Source organism: Budorcas taxicolor, chromosome 4 (genome assembly GCF_023091745.1).
Source record: "Budorcas taxicolor isolate Tak-1 chromosome 4, Takin1.1, whole genome shotgun sequence".
In the NCBI taxonomy this organism is placed as follows: domain Eukaryota; kingdom Metazoa; phylum Chordata; class Mammalia; order Artiodactyla; family Bovidae; genus Budorcas; species Budorcas taxicolor.
This window is the reverse complement of record NC_068913.1, coordinates 50617096-50629706: the sequence shown is the minus strand read 5'-3', so window position 1 is coordinate 50629706 and position 12611 is coordinate 50617096. Positions and strand designations below refer to the sequence as shown.

Below are 12611 nucleotides of genomic sequence, written 5' to 3'. Positions count from 1 at the left end.
AAAAAAACCCACTATGTGGAATTTGCTCCAAAAAAAAAAAAAAAAAAAAGTGGAGTGGGGCAAGTATGTGGTAAGACAAGATTAACTTTGACTTAATCATCCTTGAAGCCATGTGATGGGTAAAAACATGGGAGAGGGTTCATTGCACTACTGTGCCTGCTTTTGAATATATTTGAAATGTTTTTTAAACGGTTTGAAATGTTTTAAGAAAAGAAAAAAGAAATCTAGCAGCAGCTGACAATTCCTTCTGTTTGCGATATCTACTTACGGAGGCCCGAGTGGGTTTAGAGACTGACCGAGGTTCTTCTTGGAGAGCCCTACTTCCTGGACAGTGGACAACTCAGAGCACAGCGTGCTCTCTTGTGTTTCTCACCTTCATCCATGCCTCTGAGTGTCATTCTTCCTGGATGAGCTTAGGGCTTTCAAGGACTCTTGGTCAGGCGACGAGTTACCCACTACCTCCTTGTAGTAAATCCCTTGTTCTCGCACTCTCCTCAGCCTAGCCTTCACAAGAAGACCGTAGGGACCCGCCGTACCCCCAAGGCGCACTCCAGCGCTGTACCCCCAAGGCGCACTCCAGCGCCGTACCCCCAAGGCGCACTCCAGGTGCCCCTCAAGAGAGCAGCACAAAGGGGCGGCGCTCCCCGAACACTCCCTCTCCAAAGTTGAGTTTCCGAGACTAGGGTCGATTCGGGCCGACAGTGATGGAGCCGCCTTCCCACCAGGGAGGCCAGAGTCCGTGACCTGACCGAAGCGGTCCCTGCAGGGCGGGAGCGGCCTCCCACTCTCCGCCGCTGGGCATGCCGGCGGGTCTGCGCGCCCACATTCCGGGATTCACTGCGCCCCTCGCCCCGTCCGCCGCGGGCGCTACCTGCAGCCCTGGGCCAGGTTCTCTCTCAGCGTCTTGCGCTCTTTCGGGCGCTGCTCGTACTGCTGCTGGAAGGCGAGCTCGTTGTAGACCGGCCGCGACACCACATAGCTGCAACTGTACTCGGGGAGCGGCGGCGGCTCCAACCTGTCGCCCGGCGCTGCCATGACCTGCGAGGCGGAGGGCGACGAGCAGGGAGGAGATGGGGCGAGGGAGGAGAAGAGGAGGTGAAGATCGCTAGTTAGCTGCCTCCCGGCCCCACCTGCTGCACCTGATCCCCGGGAGAGGGGTCCGCGCTCTGCCACACTCTCCGCCCAGGCCCGCCTCGGCTGGGCGCGCACCTCCAGCCTGCAGGAGGCCCTGAGGACCTCCGGTCCCCAGCCTACATCTGCTGCTCGGGGCTCCAGGACTCTTAAGAGAGTGAGTCCTGCGCCGGGGGGCTGCCGGAGCCAGACCCAGTCCCCTCGGATGAGCAGCCAGGGCGCTGTCCGCGTCCTGAAATCTCCCCAAACCCGGGCTGGGGCCCGCGACGCGCGCGCGGCGGGCAGGAAAGGGCCCTTGTGAGCGTCCGCATCTCCCTAAACCCGAAGCAGCGCGCAGAGCCAGGAGAGCCCTGGGAGAGAAGCACAGCCCCCCGTGCCGGACGTGGGGCCTTCAGGCCACGTTCCCCGGGTCCCAAGGCTGCGCGCACGCTGCAGGAAAATTCCAGGAGCCGGGCGCTCTCTCCCGGGGACAGAACTTTGGGGAGTGGAGTGTCTCACACCTCGGCGTGTTTCCTAGCTTCCTTCTTGCTCTCAGCTTCTCAGAAAGACTGTACTGTCCCCTGCCGGGCAGCTCCGTAGCGTGTCCACCCCCGCCCCCTCCACCCCCCGCCACCTCCACTAGTCCCATCCCCAACCAGCGATGCCTCCCCCAGGAGTTAAGGCAGGGCGGCGTGGCGTACGTTGCATCTTCAGCGACGATCTCACCTGCTTCGACTCACGACCAGCCTGGAATGCCCCCGGGACAGCCGTTCCGCCGCCTTTATAGCGCTCTCAGAAGGCAGTGAGACGTTTTATTTACTGAGCAACAGAGACACCTTAGTCCAAAAAAGGGACACACAGGCAGCGGTCTTTACCCACCTCTACCCCTCCCTAATTCTTTCCCTTTCCCGAAACAGGAAGGCTGAGAATCTTACTGGCTCTCACCCAAGAGCCACCCAAATCCACCGCCCCTCAATTACTAACGTGGGCTACGAGGTCAGGGGCGGAGCAGGCCCTTGGGGAGCTTGTTACAGGAGACCAGAGCCCAGCGTGGAAGAAGAGGTCTGTGACTGCGAGGAGCGCTGGCCTTGACTCCTAGGTTGTATGAATCCGGAAGCTCCACAGTTTGACACACAGCTCTCAAACCAAGAGGGGAGGAGAAAAGGAGCAGTGGCCAGTTTTGCATTTAATAAGGCTCTGGATTTCTAGGTCTTTCTTTGAAAGTACTCAGTGAGTGGTGTTTATAGACAGTTCAGTAATTTATTCATAAAGCTTAGATACCGAACTTTTCTGTGCTTATGTGTGTTTTACTTCACAATCAAAATCAAGTGCCCAGGTGACCCCCTTTCTTACTTGACTGACCCTTTGGTTCTTTTATCTTTCTTCTCATTCGTCTGAACTGTGAAGGGGGGAATATGCTGAAGTAAACAAGAATCAAGACTAGAAGGGCGAAAGTGGGGAGTAGGAATCTATCCTACCTCTTCAGTATTTTGTCTTCTGCTAGGATGAATCTTGTTAAAGCCGACTATTCTGGTTAGATGAGGGGAGGGAGAGTTCAGTAAACAAGAGAATCCTCTCCTGATTATCAACACCAGCTTTCAGTTACCCAGCTGGAAAATTCAGATAGTGGTCATTTCATAAGCATAAAGAAACAGAATCGTCTCAGGAGAACCCTTGGTGTAAATCCCCTGAAGCTGTATTTGACATAGTATTACCATGTGTGTGTTTTTCTGAGGAATGAATAAATCAGTAGCTTTCAACAGATCTTCCAAAGCTCGTGTCATTCATTCGTGTCCAACTCTGTGACTCCATGAACTGTAGTGCTCCAGGCTTTTCTGTCCACGGGATTTTCCTGGCAAGAATACTAGAATGGATTGCCATTTCCTTCTCCAGGGGGGGAAAAAAATAAGCTGGCTCAGTGGTAAAGAATCCGCCTGCAATGCAGGAGATGCAGGTTCCATTGCTGAGTAAGGGTGATTTGCTGGAGAGGGAGATGACAACCCACTCCAGTATTCTTGGCTGGGAAATCCCATGGACAGAGGAGCCTGGTGAACTACATACAGTCCATGGGGTCACAAAGAGTCGGAAATGAATTAGCGACTAAACAACAAGAACAACAGACCAAGGTTAAGAACCCTTGAAGATACAACCTAAAAAGAAAATTCAGGGACTTACCTGGCTGTCCAGTGGTTAAGATTCTGTGCTTTCAAGGAAGATGTGGTTTTGATCCCTGGTTGAGGAATTAAGATCCCACATGCTTCATGGCCAAAATAAAAAAAAAAAAAGGAAAAGAAAAGGAAAAGAAAATCCAGGTCCTTAAGTTTAGAATTTTTATCCATCTGCAGAGAATAATGTATTTGTATATAGGATTCCCCCTACCCCGAGACATTTAGCAATGTCTAGAGACATTTTTGTTTGTCATGCTCAGGGGATGCTACTGAGATCTAGTAGAAAAAGGCCAGGGATGCTACTAACCATCCTATGATAAAGTTTTCAATCCCTCTAAGTTTCTATATGTGATTTGAATGTACATTTATTAATAAATCATTATGTATACTAAATATATGCATATCTCTCCATATTTATAGTGTGCATCCATTTTCTGTAAGTGGCACATTTATCATTGGATATCAGATTCAACTACACTGAAATAGAGGCAAGTTTTTTAATGTCTCCACTCCTCACACCCCCACAGATACCTTCAAGATTCAGTTAAAGCTCCTTCTCCTTTTTGAACAGTGCTTGATGCTCTCAGGATTAATCCAATTACTTCTCTAAATTCTCTGGACAGCTTATCTGAACTTCTCCCTCAAGACACCTCTTGCTATCTACCTTAGGACCATACTTTTATTTACATACAAGTTTTATCTCCTTCACTAGACAAAACATCATGAGGACAAACATGATGACTCCTTATATGTCCTATATTACCTTCTATAATGTATTCGAAAAAGATAAATCTTCGTCCCAAACATATTTTTTTAAATAACTAAAAATTATACTGTGTATTGGTCAACAGCTTTTATTTTCTTTGCAGTCAAGGCTGTGTCACGGATATTTTTCCAAGTGAGTACATATAGAAATTCGTTGATTTTGCTAATAGCTGCCTAGGATTTCACACTGTAGCTCAGTTCCATGGTAACTCCTCTAGACGATTCACAATTCTTCAATGATTTACCTTGGGGGCATTCTGTGCAAATATAAATGTAAACCATGTCCCATTCTGACAGGCCGTTCTGTTTGCTGTCACTTGCTGTTCTGAACATTCTTTAGTCTACTTCGTTCAGCTGTGGACCACTTTGTATCAGAACTTGGTGATCATATGTTGATGGCAGCAATTCAAAGGAACAAGGGTCTCAGAAGGACAGAGGACAAAAAAAGCTATCAAATAACACCAGGAGTCAATGGTGTAACTTTCCTTGGAGAATATATGGGAATTCTTTGAAATGCATTTTTCTAGGTAAGGATTCAGTTTTAACAATTATCAAAATATAATAAGACTTGCATGTATCTGGATGAATATAGTGCCTTATTTTCTTGGTTATTTGTTAAATGCCTTTTCTACTGAAGAAATAAGTGGTGCATGGACAGAATGGCCTCTCCCTTACAGGTTTCTATAAAAATATAGAAATACTTCTCTCATTGGTCTGAATTTGACCATCCTTTAAAAACAGAGAAGAGTAGGAGGTGGTAACAGCTGGCTCTCTCCACCCAATGTATTTATTATATTAAACACCTCAAATTACTCACTTTAGAATTCACCTGTTTCACAGAGGTGGGTGGTTCTTATTTACCAGAATTTAATCATTTCCAGAACTTCTTTCCAAAGAGATAGATGTGTCATTTCAAAATAAATGTCAGACAATATTATCGTTACTTTCCAGTGCTTATTTAGCAGTTAATGCTGATTTAAAAGGCATTTTCTTATTTATATCCTTTCAGCATTTGGAGTGTAAGACAGAGTCCTCTATAAGATCTGCACACTCATTCATTCATTCACTCATTTATTCATTCAAGGATTTATTAAGAATTATATAGGCCGTGATACAATGATGAAGAAAGAAGTATTGACCCTCATCTCATACCTGTAGGTGCAGCAAACATTTCTACATGGTCACAAAGTATATTACGTTTCACTGATTCTAAAATGCACATTTTTTGCAAATCAAAACTACAATGAGGTACCATCTCACGCTGGTCAGAATGCCTGCTATCAAAAAGTCTACAAACAATAAATGCTGGAGAGGATGCAGAGCAATCCCACTGCTGGGCATACATACCAAGGAAACCAGAAGTGAAAGAGACATGTGTACCCCAATGTTCATCGCAGCACTGTTTACAATAGCCAGGACATGGAAGCAACCTAGATGTCCATCGGCAGATGAATGGATAAGAAAGCTGTGGTACATATACACAATGGAGTATTACTCAGCTATTAAAAAGAATGCATTTGAATCAGTTCTAATGAGGTGGATGAAACTGCAACCTATTATACAGAGTGAAGTAAGTCAGAAAGAAAAACATCAATACAGTATATCAATACATATATATGGAATTTAGAAAGATGGTAACGATGACCCTATATGCAAGACAGCAAGAGACACAGATGTAAAGAACAGAATTTGGACTCTGTGGGAGAAGGTGAAGGTGGGATGATTTGAGAGAATAGCATTGAAACAGATATATTATCATATGTGAAACAGATTGTCAGGGTGCTCAGGGCTGGTGCACTGAGATGACCCTGAGGGATGGGATGGGGAGGGAGGTGGGAAGGGGGTTCAGGATGGAGATCACGTGTACAACCATGGCTGATTCATGTCAATGTATGGCAAAAACCACTACAACATTGTAACGTAATTAGCCTCCAATTAAAATAAATAAAAAATAAAATAAAATGCACGTTTTTCACATTTTATCAGGACTCATAATTGATGATGTGTTATAGTTCAATTAGCGCTTTTTTTCTTAGTGGTTCATAAAATAATTGTGAGTTTTACAATTATTAGCATTATAGAATTGATAAAATATGAATATATAAAAAATCATAAGTGAGCTATATTTTGGAGTGATTTCCTGTTATATGAGAATGATTTGAGTTCTATGTTAGCCTAAATTGAGAGCAGTCAGTCTTGCTAACTTTTTCTCGTCTAGAGGGCAAATTTTTACATAGTTTCTTCTTCCTTTTTTTTTTTAACTTAAAAATTTCTTTAGTCAGAAGAATGGAAAAATAATGGAAATATACAAATAATGCCCCAAAGTCTATTTTTAAAAGCAATCTAGATTCTGATTTTTATCATTTTCTACCTTTGAATTGTAATGTTTGTAGCTTATTCCTTATTTTTTTTTTTAATGTAGAATTGAATTGACTCACTTCTGTTTGGATGCAGGATTTGACCCACTGTTAATCACATTTCAAACAGAAACCACACCCTCTTCACACTGGCACTGGTGAAAAACCAGTTGCCCAGGGAAATCATTTTTCCCTGGGAAATTCAACTCTGATCCTGAGTTTTATTTTTATCTCATTTGTTAATTTTCTCAAGACAATGGATGCTAAGTTTCTGCCATATTTAAACAGAAAAAGAACTTTAACTTTCTTTTTCTCTGATCTCTCCTCTGAACAACTGATTTGGCTTGCTTTCAGTAATCATACAGCTTTATACACCATTGTTTTCTATTTATTTCCTGTATGTTACCTTTTTCCTCCTCTCCAGATATAAGATCTGCTCCTTAAAGTCAGAAATAGTATCTTATATTTCTTTTATGGTATTAAAAAATTACACATAGCCTGTAGTGAGCAACTTGGAAAATAGAGCAATCATTTCTTATTGCACCACCCAAATGGTTTCTGTTAAGTTTTTTGCTTATTTCCCTTTTGCTTTTTCTCCCTATGTGCACACATGTATATATTTCAAGCAGGTAAGATTATAATGCTAGTCTTAATGCTAGTCTTGTTTTGTATGTTTACACAATACCTTGGCAAATTATGACAATGTAATAAATAAGAAAATATTTGTTAAATTATTGATTGATTTATCATTTAATGATAGGATCTTGAGAAACTATTAGATAGAAATAAAACTTGTTAAAAAAAGAAGAGAATTTAGGCTTCTAAAGGAAAATCATTAAACAAAAGAATTCTTTCCAAACCAGTGTAGCAGTCCATTCCAATTTAAAGCAACTTCTGTTGTCAATAAAAATTTATTTGTATATAATTCAATAAATTTTCAGATAGTGGAGGAAACACCACATTCTTTAATATAAATCCAAATTTGATATTGTTTTAGTAAAATTATCTCTCATTAGATAAATGAAATAATGACACTTTTTAAAGCAAAGAGTAATTTGAAGGCCCATTCAAGTTTTTATGATATTTGTCTTTCTCTTACTTCACTTACTATGATAATGTCTAGGACCATCCATATTGCCACAAATGACATTATTTTATTCCTTTCTATGGCTGAATAATATTCCATTCTATATATCTAATACCACATCTTCTTTATCCTTCAACTTTTAAAGTTATCTTTGCACACCTATTCTGTGAACATGGTTTGTCAGTGGAGGGAGAAAGGGAAACTTGAAAAATGTTTCAAGAAAACACTAATGTGCTGTGTTATCCTGAGTTGGATGTTTAAGTAATTCCATCCATTCATTCATCCATAGATACATAGATACATTTGTTGATTCAGTGAATACTTATTGTCAAACACCATTTTAAGTTTTGGGGATACGGCACTGAACAAGTCTGACAAAGTTTCTGCCCTCAAAAATGTTACCAAACCAAAACATGTTCACAGTAAAGCCAATCTGCTGACATGGGGCTGTGATGAAGGGAAGAGCAGTGTTTCTTGCAGGCCCAAGCAGAGTCCAGGCAGCTGAAGTTTAAAAGGCCTGAATGCGGGGTTTCCCTGGTAGTAAAAATCCATCTGTCAATGAAAGAGACAAGGTTCGATCCCTGGTGGGAAGATCCCACATGCCGCGGAGCAACTAAGCCGTGTACCATCACTACGGAGCTTGGGTTCCAGAGTCAGGGGGCCGCAACTGCTGAAGCCCCTGTTCCACTCGAGAGAAGCCGCTGCATCACACCTAGAGAGTAGCCCCTGCATCACGCCTAGAGAGGAGCCCCAAGTAGCTGCAACTAGAGGAAAGTCCAGGCAGCAGTATAGACCCAGCATAGCCAAAAAGATGAATAATAAAGCAAATTTTTTTTAAGGCCTAAACTCTCCAAAGGTTTTCAGGGAAAGCTTTATAGGGAGGAGGTTCTAGGGTATGTGATCAGCTCATGGAAATTCTTCTGACTAGTTGGTGATGAAATAATCCAGAAACAATATCATCAGCCTTCTGATTCCAACCAATCTGAGGTCTGTGTGCTTGTGGGCAGCATACAGTAAATTTCTTCTGCCTGGTGAGGGGTTTTGGTATGTGTGAAGCAGCTCAAAGGACATGACTCAGTATATCATCTGTAGCACTTGAGGAGGAACTAATGGTCCTTGTCTTTGTTTAATGACTAAACTATTATTATTTGTCTTGTTTGACTTGTTCTTTCTGCATTGTCTCACTTCTCTAATTAAATTCATTCCTTGATTAAAGTTTTTCTATAGACTGAGCAACTAAACACAGCACACAGGCAAAAGGCAGGCAGAGGACATTGGTGGGGAGTGAGGGAGGCAGGGGCTGTTCTGGGAAGGCCTATAGGGTGCTGCTCGGTTACAAAAGAATTTATAGGCTAGTTGATGACAGTCATATGCACGAATAAGTAAATCAGATAATACTCTGTGATGATAAAAATCTGTTAGAGAAACAGAACAATGTCATGTAAAATCACTGGTGGGCAGTGATAGCAGAGGGAGGAGAAAGGCTTTAAATGGAGTGGTCAGGAAAGGCCTCTCTCTCAGAAGGTGACCAGCCTTCTGGAAAAAGGAAACTGCAAATGCAGAAACTCAAAGTCAGGAAGGAGTCTGATGTGCTTGAGAAACTAAAGGGGAGGCAGTGTGGTTGAGATCCTGATAATGCAGATCTGGAGATACCAGAGTGAGAGACCTCAACAGCACGTGAAAATGACAACTCGGCACTTGGGGAGAGAGAGGGCAGACAGATGAAACAAGGCCAGTGCAAGTTCCTGAGAGGTCACCGGAGGAGGGAGAGGGGCTTTCTTCTCTAAAATGCAGATAATTGAACTCAGCTGGTGAGGGAAAAAAGAAAATACTTTGAATGGTTTGGAGAACTATTCTCTCAATAAGAGGTTTTTGGTAGCTATGTTTTAAAATAACATATATCAAGTAAAGGGGAAAAATTAATGATTAAAATATATGGACTTCTCTGGTGACACAGTGAATAAGAATCCACCTGCCAATGCAGGGGACACGGGTTCAATCCCGAGGCTGAGAAGATCCCACATGCTGCGGAGCAACTAAGCCCGTGAGTCACAAGTACTGTGCCTATGCTCTAGAGCCTGCACACTGCAACTAGCAGCACCCGTGCATCTGGACCTTGTGCTCTGCAACAAGAGAAGCCACTGCAATGAGAAGCTGGAGCACCGCAACAAAGAGAAGTCCTCCCCCATCCCACCCCGACCACCGCCCCCCCCCCCCCCCCCCCCCCCCCCGCTCTCCGCATCTAAAGAAAGCCCTGGCACAGCACTTTAGACCCGGTGCTGGACTCTCCCCACCACCACCAAAATGTGTCCTCTTGTTTCTAATTATTGCATGTGTGATTAATAATTTTATTGTTTTGGGGTACTGGTAACGCCTTACGCTCAGGAAGTTTTCAGTTATCAAGGTAACTCCTGTTGATCTGAAGAGAAATTGATCCAGTTAATCACACTAGATTCTTTTGGTAGAAAACAACAGCCTATTGTCTGAGGCCATTTATCTTTCTTTTGTGGGGGAGGGGCGCTGGCTGACAGCTGCTTTGCTTTATAAAGAATATGCTTTCAAAATTCTTTCCTACCCCTACTGATCTACAAAATAGTAGCAGCACAATTAACCCTAGAATCCACTGTTTAATTTTCCATTTAAGAATGAATCTTAAATATCAACAGAAAGAAAGCCTGTCAAGGGACAGACAGATTGAAGAGGAGAAAAAAAAGAGGAAAGGATGAAGCTGAGGGAGGCTGAAGAGACAGAATCAAAGGACTGGGATGGGAGAGAGAGATGGGAGGGGAAGACTCATGACGTTTTTTCCACTGGATGAATTGAAAACTCAACTGCTTTTGAGCATAAGTATTACCTTGAGGTGAATATTGTTATTCCCATTATATAGATAAGGAGATACACACAGTTAAGTAATTTGCCAAGGGTCACACAGCCTAGCTGAGCTGGAATCTGAACCCAAGCAGTTTGACTCCAAAAACCACTCTCTTAACTTCTGTAAAAATATCCTGGGGCTTTAGCAACACCTGCTCACCTCCCCACCCCCAACCATAGCATAGAATTTCTAGTTGTGTGTTAGCAGCCTAGGCTTCATGGTCCCTCTGCTAGTTTCAGCTTCTAATTCTCCCCTTTTGATATGATATTTAGACATATGATATACACAGACAATGGTATACCGTGGGATACTAACAAGGTGGGTTAATGTATAGGATATATAATGTATAGGAACACAGCAAGAAACCCAGAGTGTATTGTAGATGAAAAAAAAATGAGGTGCAAAAAAATGTGTAGAGTATACTCATATTTGCATTCCTGAAGGGCATATACATTTGCATATGATCTTTCAGAGTCCTAGGAAGAGTGAGAACACACTGAGACAGAGTTAATGAAGGCACTGTTTACAGAAGTGTGAGGTAGGCTTGAGGAAAACCAATCAGGCTTGGTGAAGCCCCTTGGGGTTACCTGGAGCGAAGTGTTAAAAATCTGGAGAAAAGCGCAGTCAGCAGTCCTAGCCTAAGGGAGCGGTGAGGAAGGAGCTGTTGGCAGACCCAGACTGTGGTTGGAGAGGGTTGCTCCACAGGTACTGGGGCTTTCAGTACTGGAATAGGGCCTGCTGGTTCCAGGTCCAAGGAGGAAGGAGCTAAGGACATAAGCACCTCTACTTCTTCCCTCCCATCTGATTGTCCTGCTGGTAGGGACTTCCCCAACCTCCCTTCCTCCATTGCCCAAGTTCTACAGGAAGAAGTTAGAGAGCTGAGAAACCTGTTATCCATAAGGTTAGTCTCCAGGGCACACAGCAGAGCAGAGAAAGCTGCAGAGAAGATAGTGGGGTGGGGGGGGGGGGTGGTGGTGGGGGGGTACCATAGAGACTCCATATACATAAAAGTAAAATGTTTCTGGAAAAATTCACAAGACATTAGGGTCTGATGGAAGCAAGGGTGCTTTTTTTTTTTCCCTCATGGCTTGACTTTCAGGACCTCAGTTGCCTAACCAGGGGTTGAACATGGACCCTTGCCAGGCCAAGTCCTAACCACTGGACCACCAGAGAATTCCTGCAAGGGACTTTTTAAAAAGTATACTTTATTTTAGAGCAGTTTTATTTTATTTATTTTTTGGCTGCGCCACATGACATATGGAACTTCCCCCACCAGGGATTGAACCTGTGTCTCCTGCAGTAGAAGCTTAGAGTCTTAACCACTGGACCACCAGGGAAGTCTCAGAGTAGTCTTAGATTTACAGGAAATTTAAGAAGATAATATGAAGAATTCTCATATTAACATTCACCAAAAGTCAATAGTTTGTTCAGATTTCCTTAGCTTTTAGCTAACACATTTTTTGTTCCAGGATACTGCATTGCATTAAGTTTCATTAGGCTTCTTTTGAAACTAAGCAGGATCCTGTGGGGCCCTCCTGGATACAAAAGCCCCTTTAAGCCCCTCATTTCTGGTTTGTTGAAAAAGATCTGGTCTCCTAGACCTTCCCTGAGTTTCAAAAAGCAGACTCAAACAATTACTAATTCTGGAAGGGAGGGAATGCAGAAACAAAGAAAAAGTAGTCAAGAAAAATAGTTCAAGGATAGCTTCCTTTTCTAATGTAAATCTGTGCTGCTCTGTTCCCCCTTACTCCTTTCTCAGGGTCTTGGAGTTGCAATAGGAGGGAAAGGGGCAGGACACAACTTTTGTAGCCCAAGGGCACAACATAAACCACTTAGAATCAAACAGGACCAAGAACAACAGACTGGTTCCAAATCGAGAAAGGAGTACGTCGAGGCTGTATATTGTCACCCTGCTTATTTAACTTATATGCAGAGTACATCATGCACAATGCCAGGCTGGATGAAGCACAAGCTGGATCAAGATGGCCAAGAGAAATGTTAAGTAACCTCAGATATGCAGATGACACCACCCTTATGGAAGAAAGAAAAGAGGAACTGAAGAGCCTCTTGATGAAAGTGAAAGAGAAGAGTGAAAAAGTTGGCTTAAAATTCAACATTCAAAAAATGAAGATCACGGCATCCAGTCCCATCACTTCATGGCAATGATGAGGAAACAATGGAAACAGTGACAGACTTTATTTTCTTGGGCTCCAAAATCACTGCAGATGGTGACTGCAGCCATGAAATTCAAA

At 43.2% G+C, this 12611-nt stretch overlaps 1 protein-coding gene across 1 annotated transcript in view; it reads right to left on the bottom strand.

Moving 5' to 3' along the window:
* Positions 1 to 1035, bottom strand: part of SLC26A4 (solute carrier family 26 member 4) — a 57868-nt gene extending 56833 nt beyond the window's left edge. The window contains exon 1 of the mRNA XM_052639054.1: positions 872 to 1035. Within this exon, the coding sequence (XP_052495014.1) occupies positions 872 to 1035 (164 nt within the window). The remainder of the gene's footprint in view (positions 1 to 871) is intronic.
* Positions 1036 to 12611: the final 11576 nt, after the last annotated feature.